Source organism: Leptonychotes weddellii, chromosome 14, assembly GCF_054177405.1.
Source record: "Leptonychotes weddellii isolate Sample4059 chromosome 14, ASM5417740v2, whole genome shotgun sequence".
NCBI classification, from domain to species: Eukaryota; Metazoa; Chordata; class Mammalia; order Carnivora; family Phocidae; genus Leptonychotes; species Leptonychotes weddellii.
In genome coordinates, this window is record NC_138382.1 from 7,627,736 (window position 1) to 7,649,303 (window position 21,568).

At 44.9% G+C, this 21,568-nt stretch overlaps 1 protein-coding gene across 3 annotated transcripts in view; it reads right to left on the reverse strand.

Annotated features, from left to right (window-relative positions):
- Nucleotides 1-21,568, reverse strand: part of SMARCA2 (SWI/SNF related BAF chromatin remodeling complex subunit ATPase 2) — a 133,493-nt gene that overhangs the window by 94,836 nt on the left and 17,089 nt on the right. For all 3 annotated transcript variants that reach the window (XM_081802798.1, XM_081802799.1, XM_081802800.1), the window contains exons 6-14: nucleotides 20,703-20,833; nucleotides 20,419-20,476; nucleotides 18,181-18,281; nucleotides 16,652-16,799; nucleotides 13,235-13,398; nucleotides 11,651-11,717; nucleotides 10,876-10,986; nucleotides 7,950-8,192; nucleotides 6,410-6,523 (exon numbers count right to left, since the gene is read on the reverse strand). In XM_081802798.1, the coding sequence (XP_081658924.1) occupies nucleotides 6,410-6,523; nucleotides 7,950-8,192; nucleotides 10,876-10,986; nucleotides 11,651-11,717; nucleotides 13,235-13,398; nucleotides 16,652-16,799; nucleotides 18,181-18,281; nucleotides 20,419-20,476; nucleotides 20,703-20,833 (1,137 nt within the window). The remainder of the gene's footprint in view (nucleotides 1-6,409; nucleotides 6,524-7,949; nucleotides 8,193-10,875; nucleotides 10,987-11,650; nucleotides 11,718-13,234; nucleotides 13,399-16,651; nucleotides 16,800-18,180; nucleotides 18,282-20,418; nucleotides 20,477-20,702; nucleotides 20,834-21,568) is intronic.

Below are 21,568 nucleotides of genomic sequence, written 5' to 3' on the forward strand. Positions count from 1 at the left end.
TATGTGCCTTCTCTCATTTATCACACAAGAGCTCTAGGAGAGGGCCACATGCCATGCCTGCATTTTATACAGAATCTGAGCATCAGAAGTTCAACAAACTGGCTCGAAGTGATAGGGGTATTTAATGGTGCAGTTAGGACTGGAAACCGAGTCTGCTCTTCTAAGCTCTATGCTGAGGATGACCAAGGAGATGTTCAGGCTTTCCCATGTTCACCATCATCGGGGATTCTCTGCAGGAAGGGATGGCCGCTGCTTGCTTTTAAGTGCTTTAGGGCCCAGCAGATACAGAATTAGGGACGGCATCCTCAACCCCCTTTCCCATCAGTCAGCTACTGCTGACTGCTAAGTGTTTTGGGAAGCAGGAGGCGAGTACAATGATGCCACGCAGACAGGGATGCCAAACCCACCCGTGGCACTCCAGTCACCTAAGAGAGGCGAACCCATCCTGAGGACCCAACAGCTGCTCGAAGATGGGGAAGTCTCCCTAACCCTCCTCCCTTCGCCATTAGGGGATACCAGAAGCTGGTGTGATCCACGTGATTGAAATCACCGTCGTAAGCATCAAAACTGTGTTTGACGTTTGCTCCCCGTGCCTTCTCAGGCAACTCCAAGCTCTGTTTGACTTCATACTTTTCTCTAGGCCTGGGGTTGGGTGGTGGTGGTGGGGGTGGGGGGGGGTGACTCTTACTGCCTCCTTCCTAATTCCTACTCTACCTCGAGGGCTTCTTAAAACGTCTTCCCCAATCACCTTAGCTACCAGCCAAAGTCAATTTCTCCTTTCATTTCTCTCAAAGAAGTGGTTATTAAGCTTTTTCAGTGGCATCCCCTTACCAGGAAGACACGCTAGAGCACAGCTTCCCAATACACGCCCATAGATTTCTTTATGAATTACATGTATGCACTAACGTTAATGTCTACAAACACATGGGACTTTCAGGGTATGGTCGTCAAGGTTAAAGGCTACTGATTTATTCCAAGGGGCCAATTTGATGACATCTAATTATTTTTGGCCAATTCCAGCCCAGTTACCCTATGATGTGGCTGATAAAAATCCACACCAGGAACAGGAGAAGAGACGGGACTGCCTTTTTCTCCCTATGTACCTTTGCTGATGTTCTTCTTCTTGTGTTCAACCTGCAATCCTTTGCAGAATCTTCTTAAGCCCTTTGTCCATGCTGGGGGCTGGGAGTGTTGGTCTAGTTAAAATCAGATCCTCCCACATCCTCTGGCCTGGACACAGGGTATTAATTCCACACTAAGTCTCACCATAGGCAGGAAGGGCAGGAGCGGGGCTGTGAGGGGTGGGTGGGCGGTCAGGTGCCCTGGTGGTGGTGTTCCCCATCACGCTCCCCTGGGAGGACCTCCCCAGTCCAACCCAGGCCCATGACTGACTTTCAGATCCCACACCACGTGGGTACCAGCGTCAGTCTGTATGGTAGAGGCCAACGAAGCTTAATTTTTTATTTTTAGAATATGAACGGAAGTTCTAAAAATCTTGTTTCTGTATTCCAAGGGAGTACCAGTAGACAACCCTGCCCAAACACACAACCCTCCCCACCAAGGGTGTGTTCTGGAGACCGCTGCCCGAAAGGGCTTGAATGCCTGCATTATTCATCTGGATGGGGGGCATGATGTGGCCTTTCAGCAACATGCCCTTGTCGAAGGTGAGTAGGCCGTGTCGCCCCACCCCGTCTGCTGACCTGTCACACCATGCCTGTTTCCGGGGTGACTCCTGCACCTTCCACCCAGGCCATACACACGGCAGGCAGCCAACCAGAGCTAGGTACTGAGAAAAGGACAGACTGAACAGTTATAAAGTAGACATACCCACAGACCGCCAGGGACCAAGGGAGAGAAGTTTCTATGATAATCATGCCCTCTAAACTCTGCTGGGTCTGAGCTCACCCCTGGAGATGTGATGGCACCTGATGATGGCATGAATGAAGTTCCTCAGAATATGCTGGCACTGCAGGAAATGAAATCTGTGCCCCTTTCAGATGGGGGAGTCCCCCCCGACGAGTGAGGCTGGTGAGCCCCTGGAGCTATTTTTGCTCAAGTTATATGTAAAACTGAGGTGCTGACCTCACGCCCAGGGTCATTCTTGCCTAAGAATTCTTCCTGTAGTAAGTGATCAAACTGGTCCTTATAAGGAGCCACATCAGGTGATCATATTGGCCCAGAGTCTCCTCCACCCACCCCCAGAGAAGGATTCAGGCGTTATTCATAGTTTCTGCCTGAATACTATTCTTCACTTACAACATCCTTTCCAAAAGGATGTATTATTGGAACAGTGCACCCAGACTACAGGATGTGATATGTTACCACTTTCTGAACTGAGACTTCCAAACAATAAGATTACATACTTCAAAGTCCCAGGTTCTGGAATCTGCGGTGCGAGGGAGGAACGAAGTAATGATTAATTACATCAAGCGTTCTAAATGTTTGTATCATGACAGCTTCTCGGTGAAGCTGATTTGTTGTTTCACGCAGATTAAATCAAAATTAGGATCGATTTTAGGTAGGTCAACCTCTAGTTAACCTCCGACATTGTATACATATTTTAGCGTATTTAGACGTCAATATATGTATCTACAGCTGTCTGCAAGTGTAGTTGACTCTTGATTATCTATGAATTAACTTAGTGGACAGTCAGCATAGACAACCCCAAATGGGAGCTAAATCGCAAAATCAATTTTTATTTAGTTTACATTAGGTTTTATACATGTCCTTTCGTATAAGCTGCCATTCTTTCCTGAGTATAGGGAATGGATTTTATGCTATAGCTTGGTGGTGGTGTGCGGTGTACTGGGGGGAATGGTACCTTCCCTTGCTCGTTAGGTGTGTCACTAGACTCACAATATTATTAAATACTCATCAGTGAAAACTCATTTTTATCAAATACTCATCCACGAAAACTAATTTTGCTATGAAGTAGAGCTGCACTTGTCAAAATTTTGACCCTGACATGCCTGCTTTAGTTTCATCTGAGCTCAAGTCCAGCTATAATAGACAGAATGACTGTTTAGTACACACAAAATATATTTCCTATTTTTCAGAGTTTTTCTAGCTTAACACTCAACAATAAGAAAAGAAATGACCCAATTAAAAAACAAACAGGCAAAAGATTCAAGCACCGTTTCATCCAAGAAGACATATGGATAAAAAGATGCAATAAAAAGATGCCCAACATCAGTGGACATTAGAAAAATGCAAATTTATTACACAATACCAGTGCACACCTGTTGAAATAGCTAAAAATGTCAAGAAAACGGACGGCACCCGATGAGGACGGACGAGAACGTGGAGGAAATGCAAGGCTCAGACATTGCTGGTGCAAATGCACAATGGTTCCAGAAGTTTCCTGTAAAGCTACGTGTGCACTTACCATAGGACCCGGCAAGCCTGCCCCTGGGTCTTTACTCCAGTGAAAAGAAAACCTATGCACCACGTGTCCAGCAGATGCATCCATAATTGTCAGAAGCCAGAGACAACCCAACCATCCCCTCCACTGAATGGACAGACCCGCTATGGCGCGTCCATAGATGAGAATACTAACTCAACAGTAAAAACGAGACAACCACGGATACGGGCAACAACTTGGATGGAGCTCAAACACGTTACACTGGGTGAAGAAATCCAGATGCAAAAGGTGTGATGATGAGACATGATGTCTGACTCCATCCCCATGACATTCTGGAAAAGGTGGAGCTATAGGGACGGAGAACAGATCAGTGGTCGCATGAGGGCAAGGGTTTCGGAGAGCATCTGACCAAAAACAAGCAGCACCAGGGACTTTGGTGGGGGGTGGTACTAGGAGGGAGAACTGTTCTGCATTTTGACTGTGCGTGTGGTTCACATAACTCTGCATTTGTCAAAGCCCACAGAACTTTATACCCCAAAGAGTGGATTTTATATGTAAATTTAGAAATAAAATTAAAAAACACTTCCCTAACTGGTGGCTTTTCATGAGAGCATTTGAGAATTCCTGCTGTGGAACAGTGGCCTTTTTCCTGCCATCAGCCAGAATCCCTGCCCAGCTCTTTATAGAGGCTGAGAAAGACATCCGCATTGTTCGTGGCTATAAGGGTGGTGGTGGAGGGAAGCTCCTTACCCCCCAAGGACGACACTTCAGTGGCCAATTTCCCTCAGGTAAAAAATCCTAACAAGACAGAAAAAGTAGAGAGGGAACACAGACCAAACCACAGCAGCCACCTATGCGTGCAAAGTGATGAGTTCCCCGACTCCCCTGGAAAGGCTGATGAGCACAGAGGTGGGAGGGGGGACACCGAAAGCGCGAGGAGTGGAGCGTGAGAAAGAGCCTGAGGTGAACAGAAAAGGGACCTAGAAGTCAGAGTAACCGGAGCTGACGGTAAGGAGTACGGTAGCAGTGACTGTCACCAGTTGAGAGCCTACCGCACGCCAGGCTTCAACTCATGGGTCCTACATCCATTTAATCCCCAATGATTCTGTGAGACAGGTAGTATTTCTTTGCCAGTTCACTGATGAGCTGGATTAACTGACCGACGTGACACGGTTAGTAGAGAGAGGGCCCCGGGTCTGCTGTGACAGGCAGAGCCCGTGATTTTTACTCCACTGAGCTGCCTCCATAAAAGGGAGCTTAGCCGTAGATCTATGCCACACACGGGGCAGTTAACGTACCTCAAATAATACTCTGGGTATTAAAGAGTCTAAGTGTACTTTATGCAAGAGACACATGCTCTATAATCTAATCCTAATTTTTTTTTTTTTAAGTTTGCCAAGACTCAGGAAGCTCTTCTGTGGAAGGAGCAGTGAAATACATATTTTAGTAAAGCAAAGAATTCCTTTTTGATACAACTGATCACCCCATAACCCTTATGCTGGGCAAGTCTGGATTTTTATAGAATGGATTTTCTTCAAACAGGGCATATTTCCAACTTGTGATGTGCTTTTTAAGTCTATCTGTATTAGCTAGTCCTGGAAATTAAAAAAAGATGAAGAAGTTTTATAGAATGACTACATGAAGGACTTTGGTTAATTACCTTTGATTTTATACCTCTGCTAAAGAAACAGAAGTCTAGGACACATTAAAATCGTTAACATCCATCTCTACACCTTGCAGGATCTCTTGCTGGGAAGTAGTTCAAGGCGGCCAAATGACCACTGGACCCATTCCCCAGTTTATTCAGTAACCAAGGTCCACGTTGAACAGTAAGGGGGTTACCCAAAGACGCCAAGACCATAGGAAGTCAAAAAAAAATCAAGAGCACTCCAATCCCCAAGATGCATTCAGTAGCAAAATAAAGTATTTCAATATTTAGGCTTCTGCTGGGATAAGCATGATATAAGAACTGTGCTTAAGTTTAATTTTTTTTTCCCCCTGACTGTTAATGAATAGGGGAATCTGGAACAAAATTCTCTCTTAATAAGGTGATCAACTTTGTATGCTCTCTTGTCGGCTCCCACTTAAGAAATGAATAGGACGAACCAATCTGTACAAAAAACCGGAAGTCATTACAGAGAAAAAAACACAATGACGCAAAATACACATTTCAGAACTGGCTCATCTACAGAGAAAACTCAAATCCAAATACCCCTCCTGCAACAAGTAGTGTACAATGCCAAACAACCTATCTTCAAGAGAATAAAATTTAGAACTCAGAAGTGTGTGGTTCCAAAATATGATCAGGAACATATTGAACTAATACCCAAAGCAAACCAAAAAATGTGGAGCAAAGGGCTCAAAAGACATTCTCAAGCACTGAGAAGTCAAGGTGCAAAACGCCATCTGAAAAATACCTGCTTAAAATATTCACAGGAACTTAATTTTTATGGTGTAGGACAAAAGCCATGTCCAAGAATAATTAGGTGACGTGTCTGCAATTTGCAGGAACTATGTTTTTCACTTATTACCCGAAGAGTGACATCACAAGCATCACAAGCATTAAATAAATGTCTAGGAAACCTGGTAAATGTTTATGAGGCCTTTTGATGATGATGCAAGCCCCAAACTCATATCCTTGTTTGACTCACTAGCAGATCAATTCAGTGGCAGCTGCAGGAATGAACTTCACGAGGTTAATAACTTAAAAAAAAAAAATCTAAACTTAAAATATAATGTTAAACTAATATAACGTTGAGTTGATGTAAGTGAAAGGGAAAATGTCAGGAGACTCGATGAATTTGGTAATTTTATAAAAGCTGGCCCCAAAGCTTTAGGGAGACCAGGCTGAAAAATATTGAAATTTCCCTTCTCTCTCTCTCTACATTAAAACCTCTAGCTTTTGCCAAACAAAAATGTCCTGTACGATATTTCCAAGATACCTGGGACTAAAATACGAGCCTGCTGTTTTAAAAACACAATTTCAGACGCAAGTACTTGGGAGATCAGCAGGGAAAGAAACCACGGCTTTTGAATTTTGCAACATACTTTTTCTGGCAATTGGGACTCAACTTCTTTCTTCAGCCTCCTCAGTAAAAATGGTCTCAACACCTTATGTAGACGCCTGATGATCAATATAGTTTCTTCTTCATTTAAGTCCACCTACGAGAGAACCTCAGATGAGTCGGACTTTTTTTTTTTTTTAATGATGTTTCATGAAATAACGCTTTAGGGTTACATTTATTAATTTGTTGTGATATGTGATTGAAATTTTGTGTCCATGAAGGCCAGGTCTTTACCTGTTATGCATACCTCAGAATCCTCCTCCCACGGGCCAGGTGGTAATAAAATGGCCTCTAAATGGGTGTCTTTGTCTTAATGCGGAGTTCCATGGAAAACGGGCCCGAGCCACCAGTCCCCAAGCTCAGAATTTTTTTTTGGATAGGACTGCAACAAAGCCTTACTGAAGACTGAGACAGAACCCAAGTAAAGGGGCAATAGTGCATGTGTGCTTACTCAAAGTCGAAGCCTTAAGTTAGGCTCCTAACTTGGATTGTCTCAGATGCAGAAACACTCTAAGGCGACAAGGTCAGAACATGAAAAGAAGAAGAGAGTAGACCCAGTGGATGGTGGTGGGTTTCCAAGCCCCTCTACCTCACCATTCTTCCTTCCCTCTGCCCTGATCTTGGTCAATCCTCTTTATATAGAACCTTCTCTAGCACCTCTATGTCACCTTTCTCTCTGAACCTCTAGGGGGCAGACTTGATCGACATTACTTTCTAGAAATGGGCAAGCCAATGAATTACTGACAAAAGGCAAAGGTCCCTATAATGTACTTCAAAATTAAAGTGCTGAATAGTTCCAACATAAATGTCCCAAAAGCCTTCTAAGTGGCTTTTCATTCCCACAGTTAAGAAACCACTAATCAAAAGGACAGGTACCCATTCCTTTTCCTTGCAATGGCCCGTGTCTTCCTTTCCTAAATGAGCTCCAAGAGAAGATAGATGGTGGAAGGAATGAGAAGAAGAGATTCGAAAATGGCTACTCTGGGATTTGAGGAGTATTAATGTAGACACAAAACGGAGGCTCACACTAAAACTGGAAAAAAATGTGTGCAGAAAACTACTGTGAGTTAGTTCAGTTTCACACACAGATTCTTCATGGGGAAACAGTTTAAAGAGAAGCCCAAGTTTACAACAAGGAAATATCTGCTTTTTAAGGTTTGTGTTCGGTTGGTTTGGTGGATCTGGTTAAATTGATTCAACAAATATCTTTCCATTCATCCTCCCTGTGGCCCATACAGATAAGGATTCCATCAGTCAGGATCATTCTCTAGTGACCTGATTAATGTGTCGGCAAATGATCAAGGATCCTAGACCCTAGGACCCTAGACCCATCATTAGATCCATTTTCTTAGGGCAGAAAACAACCCTGGAAAGAGAACACACACACCCACTGATGAGTTTTGTAACGTAAGCGACGTTGTCAACTAGTCTACAGGTTCTCTGGGCTCTAACATTCTCAGCTTTGGGTTCTTCACATTCGGTTCATTGCCATACAGTGGAAAATACAAAAGTTAGGCTAGTACCCTTTCTCCAGTCATGGCAAATGGAGCGTTAAACCACTGTTCAAATGTGCTGCAACTCTTGAAAATGGTGGGGAGGAGGAAGTTAAGGAGGGCCCAGAGTTCTGGGAGCTTATTCTGCAGCGGGGTCCCAGTCAAGAGGATCCTTCTGGGGGCCACATAGTGAGTGTTCAACACCTGAGTCAGCTTGCAGTGGTGATTCTTCATTCGGTGGCCTTCATCCACGATCATGTATTTCCACCGAATCTGTAACACAAGAGGAAGGACCAACGGGCGAGGCGGTGAGAAAGGGAAAATACAACCACTTCCAACAGGCAAGCCGTGGTGTGGAAAACCAAGGAATTCAGACTTTGTGTATAATATGGTGTGATTCTCCTTTCGATAAAAAAAAAGTCTCAACAGTCTATTTCTCATACTTGATAGATGATGTAACACATCATGTGATAATGGGACGTCAAGCAGCAGTGTTGCTTAGGGGCCATGTGATTCCAAATTGCTCTTGCCAAAGAGGGGAACTTGGGCCCAGAATGAAATGGTTGGGCCAGGACTAGCTCCTGTGTGTCCCCAACCAATACACCTTCTGTCAGTGCTAGACCATGACGGCTATCCCCGATTTAGTGCTCATGCTGCCTCAGCTCATGGCAAGGAGAGAAGAGAGCTCTCCACTTGAGGCAGAAATTAATGACCGATTTTCCAAGATGGCATCAGTAGGTACTTACAGCTTCATGCCTTCGCTTCTATTGTTACATTGTTAGGGCTTGGCTCAGCTCAGTGTTCTTTTTTCTTCTTAATTTGAATGAGCTGCTAACATTTAAAAGTTGCAATATTTCACACAAAAATCTGAACGTCCAGCTTCTCTTAAAAAAGTAAGATCTGGCAACCTGGAGTCTCTGGGTTCAGACCTACTCCTTAACCTGCCAGGTCCTTACCTGCCAGGTCTAGGATCACTGTTTTAAGATATCTACAATGCAAGGATATACTCACTGCCAGTGAAGACAATGCTAAAATATCATTCCTCTATTTTTGCCAGAACTTTGGAATTAAACACAATCTCCTTTCCCAGCATGACTACCGCGTGAAAAATAAAAAAGGGCCATATGACACCATTTTCCCTCCTAAGTCCGCACGCAGGTCTCTTCCTCTCTCATAACTTACCCTCCAGCCCTCTTCAAGGTCACTGGTCTCAGTTTCTTTAAGTGAGAACAATGTGGAATGTCCCACTAAGCCTATTCATTCCCTACAAAACAGTGGCAATGGCCAAGAAAAGCATCTGGTGCTCAGATGTCCCCGGATCCTGCTCCAAAGCTCCCAGAGAGGAGGCAGACGAGCAGAGTATTCTAGATGGTCCCTGCCTTCCTCATAGGAAGTGACAGTAAAGTCGGGGGAGAAGAAATATAAAATCCATCAGTTAGGCTGGGATGTTTGGGTAAAAGAAACTACCAGAGCTTTGGTTTTGTTTTTGTTTTTTTACTCTTCCTCCACTATTTCTAAGAAAAGTGTCCATGAGAATGAAGTCGTACGGACAACTACCCCAAGCTTACCAATAGCATGAAAAGAGGCCAGCAGATACAAATGTATTTAAGTAAGCAGTCGAAATCTACTTTCCTAATTTAGCTAATGACCTAATAAACAAGGAATCAGAGAGGACTTCGATTCTGCTAATCTACTCATTTACCCATTAAGTCTTCCACTTGGACAAAATATCACTAACCCTTCTATAGCTTCATTCCTCCAGCAACAAATAAAAGCAATTCATCTCATTACCAGGCATCTCTGATGAGTTCTGAAATACATATGCAGAAGATGTGATAGGACTTTTTTTTCTTTTTTTTTTTTTAAAGGATCTCCGATGTTACGAACACATTCCCGGAGTCCTATTGAAAACGTGTCATTTCTGACACTGCCAAATTCCTCTCGGAGAACGAGGAACAGGAACGCAGCCTTGTGGCCATTGCCATCTCGATTACTAAGCCTCCTGTGGGAGCCCCTGGGATGTCAGGAAGGGAACTCTCGGTGCCCAGAGCAAAGGTTTCCTGCGGAGAGAGAACAGATCCCAGAAACGGGGATTCTGCTCAGTTCTGGCCATTGCTTAGTTTCAGATTATAGCACTTCCCACACACCGCAGGGCAAGAGAAATTGCCGGAGGAAGAGAAATGAAATTTTCATGTTCGGGCCCACGAAAGAAGGTATTCTGAGTGAATGCGTTAGGAGGCCAGGCACGAGAAATCAAGGAACAATTTTCTATCTTCTGGCTCAAGGACAACTTCGGACATACAAATTAGGAGACACGAGTGTCTCAGGTAGAGAACAAGTCTTCCCCAGCTTCGAGTGAAGAGTCACAGAAACAGCCCAGAGTCATCCAAACAATGGCCCATTATTTTCCCAGGGGAAAAAAAAACCTAGCCCAGGAATAGCACCAAAGCCGCAGCTTGGACAAACGTTCACAGAGAGGAGACCATATGGAGAGGTGCCTACTCGTCTTTAGAGAGACAGAGGCACAAGAGGAATGAAGTCACACTGCTGACAATAACCTAGGGCAACCAAAACAATTATTTCCTCCACAAGCACGTTCAGGGCCTTTGGAGAGAAAAGGAGTTGCAGAAGGAGCCCAGGTGAATTTTTTTAAGAGATGTAAACTCATTAACTACGAGAGGCTCGGTAAGAGAACCAGAATCAACGACATATGCCAAAAAAACAAAACAAAACGAAACAACAACAACAAAAAGCACGCATCAAATTAAAACCCATTCCCAAAATATATCTGACTCTGAGAGAGTGAGAGAGAGGGAGAGAAAGAGAGAGAGAGAGAGGGAAAAGCCATCTAACGATCAAATTATACCAGTGAGTATAATTAGGGGAATACTTCAGACTCCAGTGCAATGGTCCGTAATTAGAGGTAAAAGAACTTATTTTTTTTAAAAAAACATACCTTGGCAAGAATGTGCTTGTCTTTGATAATGTACTCATAAGTAGTCAGGAGGACATTGAATTTACCACTCCGCAGCTGGGGGACAAGGGAGCGACGCATGGCAGGAGTGCCCTGGATGGAAAGAGAGAGACATATATGTATTACCCAATGGAAGTAATGTGTGCATTTTGTCTCACTATTCATGGCTTAATGGAGCCCAGACACGTGAGTGCAGATTGCACCTCTATGCATTATCATACACACATCCATTATCCACAAAGAAAGTGCTTGGTGAAATCAGCACACATCTGGACACTTTTCAGACCCTTATAGGCAGGCTTCCCCTCTGCAAACTGCGGGAGGGGGAAGACGGATAAGGAAATTACAGCAACCTCGAGGTGGCAGAGAACCCCCGGCTCGGCTGAAAGGCTCCCTTTCTATGGGAGCGGGCGGCAGGCAGCTCCGGCGCCCGGGTAATTGCCGAAGTTTGCAGGAACAGCGGGTACGGTGGTGGCACGCGGAATGTGTGGTATTTGTCATTTGTATTACTCTCATCAGAAACCTCGCAATATGATAATTAACAATTTTCTTCTGCATTTCACTATCTGAAAGTAATTATGGTTTATTACAGTAATCTTCTTGGGATGATTAACTCACACTGTTTGGTACATGATGTACATGACAAAACTTTACAACCAAATACAGTTCACAGATGTGCATATGGAATGAAGAAAAAAAAAAAAGAGGGTCTATTTTTTGCTTTTCCACATTTATATATAAATACAGCATTCCAAACCTTGTAAGAAATTTTCACCACAGAAGGAGCCCATTTGTCAAATTCATATGTCCAGTTAGACAGAGTCCTATAGAACAAAAAAGAAAACGTACAGAGAAAAAGACATTGGTATCAAAGTCGGTGGTTAAAAAGATGTTCTTATTCATGCTTAGGCCTCACCTTGAAAGGGGAGAGAGAATATAAAATATCTCAACTACGTATTTCTTTGAAAGGTGTGGAAATAAGAGATAAGTGGGAAATAAGCTGCCCCAAAGCATGACAAATGTGTTTTCAGTTCCTAAGAAACTCATAAGAAAAAAATAAAATTAAAAAATGCATAAACATAGAGGGGGGGAAAAAAAAAACCCTTAATTTCAATATTGAAAACAGCAACTGCCAGAGTGATTTGGGGACTCTTTAAAAACTGGTGATGGGTATTAAAGAGGGCACGAACTGCATGGAGCACTGGGTGTTATACGCAAACAATGAATCATGGAACACTGCATCAAAAACTAATGATGTAATGTATGGTGAGTAACATAACATAATAATAAAATTAAAAAACAGCTATATAAGTTCACAGGAAAGTTGAGTCAGGAAAAAGAAAATGACAAAAGCTCATGAAAATTTTAAATAAATCTGTCAAGAGGGAGCAGGGGGAGAGATATGGAATGCCTTTTCTTTTTTTTTTTTTGAATCCCTGAAAGCATCACCATAATATAGAAGTCAGAACATGAAAAACATAGATAAAGAACAAAATAGATCCTCGAAACGTAGATACAATACGAAGGATATCTAAATACTGTGGATTCGGATAATACAGATGCAGCAGGTCTGCAAATAGTCCTCGTTCGGACAGAATTTGCAAATGCGAAACCAGAACGCTTTTCGTTGGTTTGTTTTGCAAGGTCCAAGACTGTGTTAGCACCGAGATCGGCAAAGGTCTCAGTGAACAGAACTGTGATCTAACACCTGAAGCCAGAGACACTACGCTCTCAGGAGGATGGTATTCCTCCTCTCAGGAGAGTCTGGAAAAGACCTACGAGGAACCGCCCGGGCTCTGGGAATTGAGTGGAGAACAGGAAGACCTGTCCTTGTGGAGCAGCAGAATCGGGGACGTCAGACTGCCCGTTCTGAAGGCAGTTTAATGCAAAATTCCCAGTTACGACTGTGATGTAGATTTTGCTTTAAAAGATACAGTCAAGGCAGAATTAAGAAGGCATACTTTTTGAATATATGTAACCTTTTGGAAATGGGACATGGGGAAAAAAAAATCCAAGAAATCTTTAAAAAATAGATATCAAAACCTTTCTGCCCCGTGAGCCGCTTAAGGTGTGATGACAAATAAGACCCAGCTGTGCAGTGTGCGGGCCATGTAGACGGCGGCGCGCTGCTAAGGGCTGATAAAATCACTCCGTCCCATGTTTAAATGGCCATTCAAAAAGGCCAGGGGTGGGAAGAGAAAACCTAAGTCCAGATCAGATGCCCTTTGGTGATCCCACTACATGCGAAAATTCGGCCTTAAATGAAAAACAAGGACAAGCTACTAATAGGGCAATCTACAGCCTACAGAAAGATAAGCAGGGAATAAATGACTTTACTTACGAAAGGGGAACAATGATGAGATAGGGGCCATTGAGTCTTTTGTGCTCCATCAGATAAGTGATGAGTGCAATGGTCTGTATGGTCTTCCCTAGCCCCATTTCATCCGCTAAGATCCCGTTCAAATTGTTATTATACAGGGAAACCATCCATTCCAGGCCCTGGAGCTGAAATGAAGAGTAATTGCTTCAATTATCCAAGATCTGCACAGGTAATTAATACTAATACAACTCAAGTGAGGCTGTGACTTCTTAACTCCTCCGTGCTATACGTTGGATTTCCCAGAGTAGGAAAGTGGGGGACGCACCAACACAAAAAGAATTTAAAATATGAGCCTGTAATCATCCCTGCTGCTTGGCAGGTGCTAAGTGTTAATCAGATTTAGAAATGACGGGCTGTAGCATACTGGTGGGATTTTAAGCAGCTTTGCTGCTCATCCCTACTTAGCATTTCACAGTATATGACATTCCAGAGTTATTATAAATGAAGAAAACCCAAACTAAAATCCATTCCAACCACTCCAAGAACAAAAAGCCAATGTGAGGATTAGAGACAAACAAACCAGAAGGCAGGGTTGGCACACAGATCAGAGATCATTAGACACAGCCTTCTTGGCCATGAAGAGCCTCCCCTGGGGTGGGATCCCCTCCGCGAGAGGAAGCCGGCTGACCAGGGAGCCAGGGGCCCGCTGCTGGGCCCGCAGGAGGACACTTCCTGGTGTAGCGAGAGCTCCCGGGGCCTCACATGGAAGCTCTGCCATGGGGGTGCTCCCCAAGGGCAGCGCAGGGGAAGATGACTGCCTGGAAACATGTCCAACATGTTTTTAAAGGATGAAAGCCCTGCACCCGAGACGCCGCTTTGTGGAGTTCCTGTGTTAAGTACAAGAAAGGCTGGGGTGAAAACACAAAATTGTTCCAGTTCTTTCTCCCAACCACCAGTACCCAATACCACCACCACTGCACAGATGTTGGGTTTAAATGGTAGGAGCAATTCAATATATTTCTTTGTATTTTATATATATATATATGTATATATATATATATATAAATATATATTTACATATTATATAATACACATAGCTATTTACACATATTATATATTAGGTATTGCATATAAGTGAATACACATAAATACACAAATATATAAATATGCATATCTGCTAAAGTCAATTTAGCTTGCTAATTAAGTCATGCTCCGGGAAATGTTAATTTTGTTTTATGTAAGAACCAAGTGAGTAATTCAATTATTTTCAATATTTATTAAATGATTGTTCTGTGCAAAGGACCATGCGAGGAAGTATAGCGGACAGATGCCTGGCCATTATGTAAGACGCATGCCTCCCTCCAGGAGCTTGCAGTCAAAGAGGAGACAAAAGGCATTCACATATCCACATGCGCCAAGAAGTGGTTGAAAGTACGTGGCAGACATATAAATACGTATAATCTTATTTCAAATTGTTCTGGCACGCATATTCAGTTGCACTGAGTAGAGATTTTCTTAGGGAAAGCACTGCAATGGTCTGCAGAAATACTTTCATAGGCCACTGGGGGTACCTTGTACCATGCAAGACTCCAAATCATCCAAAAGAATTTTGCAGAAGGACAAGCAACACTAAGAGATGAGAGAAACAGGAAGAGGGGAGGTGACCAAAAATCACAGTGGGGGGCAGGAGGGGCTGCAGGCCTGCAACAGGACCCCAAGACCACCAGACCTTTGGGAAAGTCAACTAAATGCCAGAAACATTTGGACAGTGGTGGTGGATTTTTATTTTTTTAAATGAAAACTGGCAAAGGGGCTGAATTTTGCATTTGTGTTAAACCCAGATAAAACAGAAGCATAAACTGGCAGCAGAGGAGACTAGAAATTCATAAAAATGGTGGGAGGTGATTCGGGTTTCCCTAGACCATGGAAGTGGAGGGTTTGGGTAGGGAACCAAATGTGTGCGGCTTTCCCCAGAAGCAGCAGGAAGACCCCGCATTATGTCAGGGTTATGTAACTATTAATGATACACAAACCTGTCAAGCAGCAAGGTGGCAGAAAGCTTACTCGTGGACAGGGTGATCCAGGGGGCCCTGAGCCACAGTTGGAAGCGGTTTGTGAGAAATGGAAAGGATCTCATTGGTCCGATGCGGGCGGTCAGAGTCCAGGAAGGAGGAAGTTGGTAGAGGAAAAGCCCGGAAGGGGACTGACGCGGAGGCCTGCTCAGGAAGTCTACAGCAGCCCAGGAGAGGAAGAGGGGCATAAAGCTCACAGATGGAAATGGGGGAGATAGGTTTGGAAAGGTGGTGAGGACAAGTGATGAGAAAGGCATTGGATCGCAGGAGGTAATCAACGTGGGATTAAAAGTGATTCACCCCCACATCATGGCAGTCAGCACAGTGCCGGGGTTATAAGAGTTTAGGGGAGCCGAGCCCACAAAGTTGGAGAACTTTAAGCATATACTTCCTAAATTACAGGATGTTAATAGGGGATATATGAACATAAAGTTGGGTGGTCCAAGAAATTTGGGAAAGAGGAAGTCATTTTATTTCACTGTAGGATACTGATACTCAGTCATCGATTGCACACTTATTTTTGCAAAGTCGTGATGTGCTCATGCACATCAGGGATTACCAGGAGGGGTCACTGCCAAGGTGCCCATATGTCTGGTTGGCTCAGGATCATCCTGGGTTATGCTCAGTATTAATAAGAAGGGCCCCTATTCATTCTCATAAGCATCCAAATCTGCAATAGTAAATTATAAGATAGTCCTACCTCTGGATGATAGTATTTCTTATATTTATTTGACCACGAGCCTATTTTCCTTTTTAAGGGAGATCTCATGAAGCAAGTGTTCCAAGGAACACACTTTGGGAAATGCCAAAGTGGTAGGAGGTAGAAGATAGGAGCTGACCTTATTCCAACAGGTCAGATGAAACGTCTGTTCTGTTTACAGTGTACGTTTCACCAAAGGTCACCATTTTACTGTGTCTTAGAAAAAGCATACGTGTAGTAGACAGCGGCTCCCAGAAGCTGAATCCTTGGTATTAAACTAGAGCCACCACTCAAGTTTTGGAAGAAATACTTCATTGACTACAAGACGAGGCAGAGATGTTCCCTCTACTCATAGGATGTAGCTGGGTTTTCCGCTGTGAAGAGATCCACAATAAAACCGTTCCAAACGTTAAGCCCGTATTTCTTAAAACACAACCCATCCTAAATTCACGAAAGAGAAAATGGGTATGCCCTCGTAAGGGTAAAATGGAAGCGTTCTGAAGTAAGCATTAGGGAGAATCATCGTATTATAAGCAACGTGACCCCAAAGGCCTCACCATCATCAAACTCCTTAAGCAATCCTTGTACACATGTGCAAGACACATGCGAACCGAAGTGAGCTGAAGGACCAGGACTGGCCAAGAAGGCACAGCCCCCACCATTTACCTGATAATGCTTCAGGGTCCCATTAATGAGGAGGGCCGACTGCTTCTCTACCCGCTCAGAGATGGCGTGGGCCACCGTGTAGTAGGACTGGGAGCCCCTGGCGCTGTACTGCATGCTGTACTCATCGTCCACGTCCTGCTTGGCTGTCCTGGGACAGAGATAGCAGAGCATCATCCACAGATCCCTGGGCGAGCGAATGGGGAGCCTAACACAGCTACCGGAAGTATGGTTTACTGGTCACTGCCGGCATGTCTTCCGGTTAAAATACAGGATCTACCGTAACCCTCACAAAAAGTGAGCAAGCTAGACAGGAGCATCATCCCCGTTTTACGCACGTGGGGAACTTCGGGCTCACAGAGGTTAGTTCATGTGCCTGGGCCACGTAAAAGCAGTGGAGTCAGGACCTGCATGCAGGTGCGCCTGACCTCAAATGACTGATCTGAGCATGAACTGTCTCCCTGCAGATGACCTCGCGGCCAGGGAGGCCGTCGTAAGCTCTCCAGATGCAAAGATAAATCCCATCCCCAGAATGCTGGGAGGGAGTTGAGGGAGGGAGCACCATGCCCACAGAGATGAGGTAGACACAGGCCAGCTTCCGCTTCCTATGCCTTGCTAATGAGCTGGTGTTCAACTCCACAGCCAGTAAGGAGCCACTGGGGGGTTCTAAACCTTCGGTGAAGGAGGAGCGGTGGACCCAGAAAACAAAGTTTCCTAGTGTGGGGCCTGCAGCCCTCGAATCAAAGGAGAAAATACAGGCACCTGGGCGGCTCAGTCCGTTGAGCATCTGCCTTCAGCTCAGGTCATGATCCCAGGGTCCTGGGATGGAGCCCCACATCGGGTTCCCTGCTCAGCAGGGAGTCTGCTTCTCCCTCTCCCTCTGCTACTCCCCCCTGCTCGTGCGCTCTCAAATAAATAAATAAATAAATAAATAAAATCTTAAAAAAAAAAGGAGAAAATATTACAATGCCTATTTCCACTTTTTAAAAAAAATTTCATTACTTTAAAATGTTCTATTTTACATATCATTTCCCCCAAGTTTTAATATTAGAGCCGCACAAGCAAAGAGCTGACATGGAGAATGGCCGGAGTGAAGAACAGAGCTGGCACTCGGACCCAGGGAGGAGGATGGGGTGCTGAGAGGTCCTGGGGTGCTGCAGAGACCACATGGGGAGGGGGGGACACGGCATCTCTCACGGGCCTCCCTGGGTGGGTGCTGATGCGTTGAGGGAGGAGGGGAAGACAGCAAAGCAGCCAGCTAGCGGGGCCAGCCCCCATCAGCTCAGTCTGGGGTGAAGCGCAAAGGCGGTGAGAAGCCGAGGAGTGACCTGAGCTGGAGGTGGGGGTTCAGGAGGAAGGAAGGAGCCGAGCACCCGAAGCACAGTGGTGACCTCTGATGGCAGCGTTTCGAGCGAAACATGGCCACGGAGTCGGTCAGCTTCCTTCCTCAGACAAAGTTTTCTGAAGGAAAATCTGTCAAGCACAATCCTCGTGACACACATTTTCACAAGGGAGAAAACAGCGATACGCACTCAATGATCTGCTTGGCGTCCTTTTCAGAAACCTCTTCGCTGTTTGGATCCAGAAGTATTTTCTCTTCCGTGTCCTGCCGACTGGACTCTTCTTCTTCATCCTGGGGTGTGGGGGGGGGGGGTGGGTAAAGACACAGGAAGGATTCCATCTCAACGAGGGATCTCTAGGATTGGCACTTTCTGAAGAGAGACTGAATGGTATTCAGTTTCCCAGAGTAAATACGATGAAGGGAGAAAGTAAATTTAACACCTCCCTAAACCAGGCCATACGCCATTCCATTTCTGTTTAAATCATAGAGCAAGAGAACAGAAGAAACCCTCTGAGGACCCATTAGAACTCCTGCTCCCAAGAATAAACAGGTAAAAGTCACCGCAGATGGGTGTTTATCACTGTTTGGTTATCAAAGAGTCCTGCACATCATACCTGCTCTCACTTAGAAGCATTCTACAGTCTTCTCTCCAAAGCCTGACTTAGAGGCTTACTATTGCCCTTCTCATAAAAATGCTCTCTGGTAATTTACCGGTGGGATTTGGATATCCTCCATGCATCCCAGGTAGTGGGGCTGGAGCTTATAAACCCACTGCTTTGGGACTACTTCACATCACAAGGTCTCTCAGTCTTTAGATGAAAACTGTCAGTAACTTGGCAATGGATTCATGACCTCCTCCTCTCAACCGCATACTATGTTCTGCTGATCTGTTGGAAAGCTTTGCTATGTAGTCATTATGCCCACGACCAACCACTGGTGTTGAGAGCTAAACCCTTCCAGATTCTCCGGTGGAATTTCTTTAAAAGCAGGTTTTAAGAGAATAATGCTTTCCCATGACTCTTGAATGAAAACATGAACTGACATGATATTCAGGCTAACAATCAAACCTATGATAGCTGATCACTGAGAGGCTGGGGGGTGAGGCGAGGAATCAGTCCAGCCCCTTCGTTTTCCAGGGGAGGAATGAGGCTCTGAGCAGGGACGTGACTTGCTGTGAGTGGTAGACCCGAGACGGGGACTTGGGTTCGTAGACCCCAGGTCAGAGTTCATTCTATTCCCAGCTGCCCAGAGCTGTCTGGGGCTGTCTGTCCTGGGCTGACATCTGTGGGTTCAGCAGTCCCTCTGTCCCTCGTCCCTCCCTGGCTCTGTGACCCAATGACAAGATTCTTCCAATGGATCTTGTATGGACCCGTTCATCGGGATGAACAAGAAACATTTTTAAAAGTGATTCTGGAAGCTTCAAAGATCTCAGAGCAAAAGTGGCCTATAAAAAATAAATAGCATGCAACCCAAAGCAGCTACTTTTTACTGGTATGCTTAAACAAAAAAACCAAACTTTTATTATTCCTCCTCTTTGTAGAAGTTAACAAGTGTTCACAGTAGAGTAATTCAGGGGGAAAAAAAGGGTCCACAAAATAGAAGAAAATCACAATCGTCTTAAAATCCTGGTGAGCCGTATGACCGGTGGGGCTGCTTCGCCCGGTCTGTGGCTTCTGTGCCAGGGTGCGCTTTGAACCAAGAGTCCTCCACACTGGTAAACAGAATTAATGACTACCCACTAACAATGCTCTCAGAAAAGAGATAAAATCTTCTTTTAATCCTTCTATTTGTAATTATAATGCATTTCGTAGTTGATCTAAAAAAAAAAACCCTTTATTACTATTTCTTAAGTTCTGTTAAAAGTATCCAAGATTACCATTTTAGGTTCTAGATAAATTTATTGACCGTCCCTTCCAAGAGGCTGAGAAATGTGCTTCTCTTTGGGTAACGGGAATATCCAAGGAATTTAAACAAGAATCACATTTAAAGAGAAACCAAGAGGATCAATAACCTCATCAAACCAAGTCTGCATTGCCCTTTCATCGAAGCTTCCAAACTTACAATTTCGAATAGACTCTAAGGCCTCAAGGACTCCGGAAACTTTTGGGTGGCTCAGCCTCAGCGTGAACCAGGTAAGGCAGGGCACTGCCTTCCCAAAGTAACCCATCTCCAGTTCTCCCCAGAAGACCTTTCCACCATCTCCAATACAACGCCTGCTTCTCTTTGCTTGGTTTCACATAGAGTCAGAATTCTCCAAGTCCCACCACTGGCCAGGAGCCCCGGCGAGGTCACTGCACTGCTGGACACCATCATCGTCACTCTGGTGCATCCTCGGCTCCAGATGTCACCCCAAGGCTAGCACTGGAGGGCGCAGTGATAGACACAGGTGCTTCCCACATACACCCCACACACAGAGATGCCGACATACCTCCTCCTCGTAATCAGAATCGCTCTCTTCACTGTCAGATCGGGGGGCAACTTCGTAACTGCAGGAAAAGGAGTGGGAAGGAGAGGGGGCTTAATTTTTTTAAATTACAGGACAACATATACAAGCATGACCTACTTAGCACGTTCTATGTACAAATGACAAATGCAGGTAATGACTTCTACCATTTTGGCACAGGTCATGTTGTTGGAGCTCCGGGATTTTACGGGGACCACAGAAATCTAGGAAGCCACCGGACAACCAGAATTTCTGCTTCAATGCCATACCCGGGATTCATTTCCAACCAGGCGTCCAGCTGACTTGCTTTGGGTGCTTCTGGTCCAAAGAGGACCTTGCCAGTTTCTGTGTGAGTCACTTTGACGGGCAGGTCACTCATCTGACTGCTTTCATCTATGGGCTAGAAAGGAGAAACAAATACACATCACCGCTGGGTGTTAAGACCACCTCCCAATTCCGTGCTGGACGCTTCTCAGGCTTTTGGCTGCCCAGCATCTGAAACCTTTTTCTGTGATTGGAAAGTTCGCCACCTAGGAGTCCTGGCAGGAAGTGGGAGGTCACCTCCTACTAAAGAAATCCAAAGCACCAGCCTCCCTTGCAGCGAGGTGCCGGCACAAGACCTCAGCTCCATCAACTGCATGTACTCACCAAGGCTTGGAATTAAGAGCCCAAGGCTAGGGGAAGCTGGGAGCAACAGGCATGCTGGAGGGAGAACAGAGCACAGGGATGGGCCGTGCCGAGCCCCTGCTGATGCTCCGTCAGCCACGGCCTCGCTGACCAGCTGTCCAGTGGACCACGGCCTGTAGCCTCAAGGCAGGCTCTCCAGGCTTCCTGGGGATCCGACGAATTACCCGATATCCTATGAATATATTCCCTTCCTACTTAAATGTGGCAGACTTGTCATTTTGTCCTTTGCAACGAAGAACCCTCAACCCCCAAATAATACCCCCCCACAACAACTATTGCAAAGTCGTGCTTTCCGAGAGAATGTGAAAAGAAAGAGGTACTGTGATTTCTGTCACCTCGCGAGGGGCCTGTTTGAGCTTCTGCAGAACCAAACGTCCTGCTCTCTAGCTCGGCCACTGGTACCTGGGAGTGAGATAAAGCCAGAAGCTCTGCTCATCTGAAACCGGGT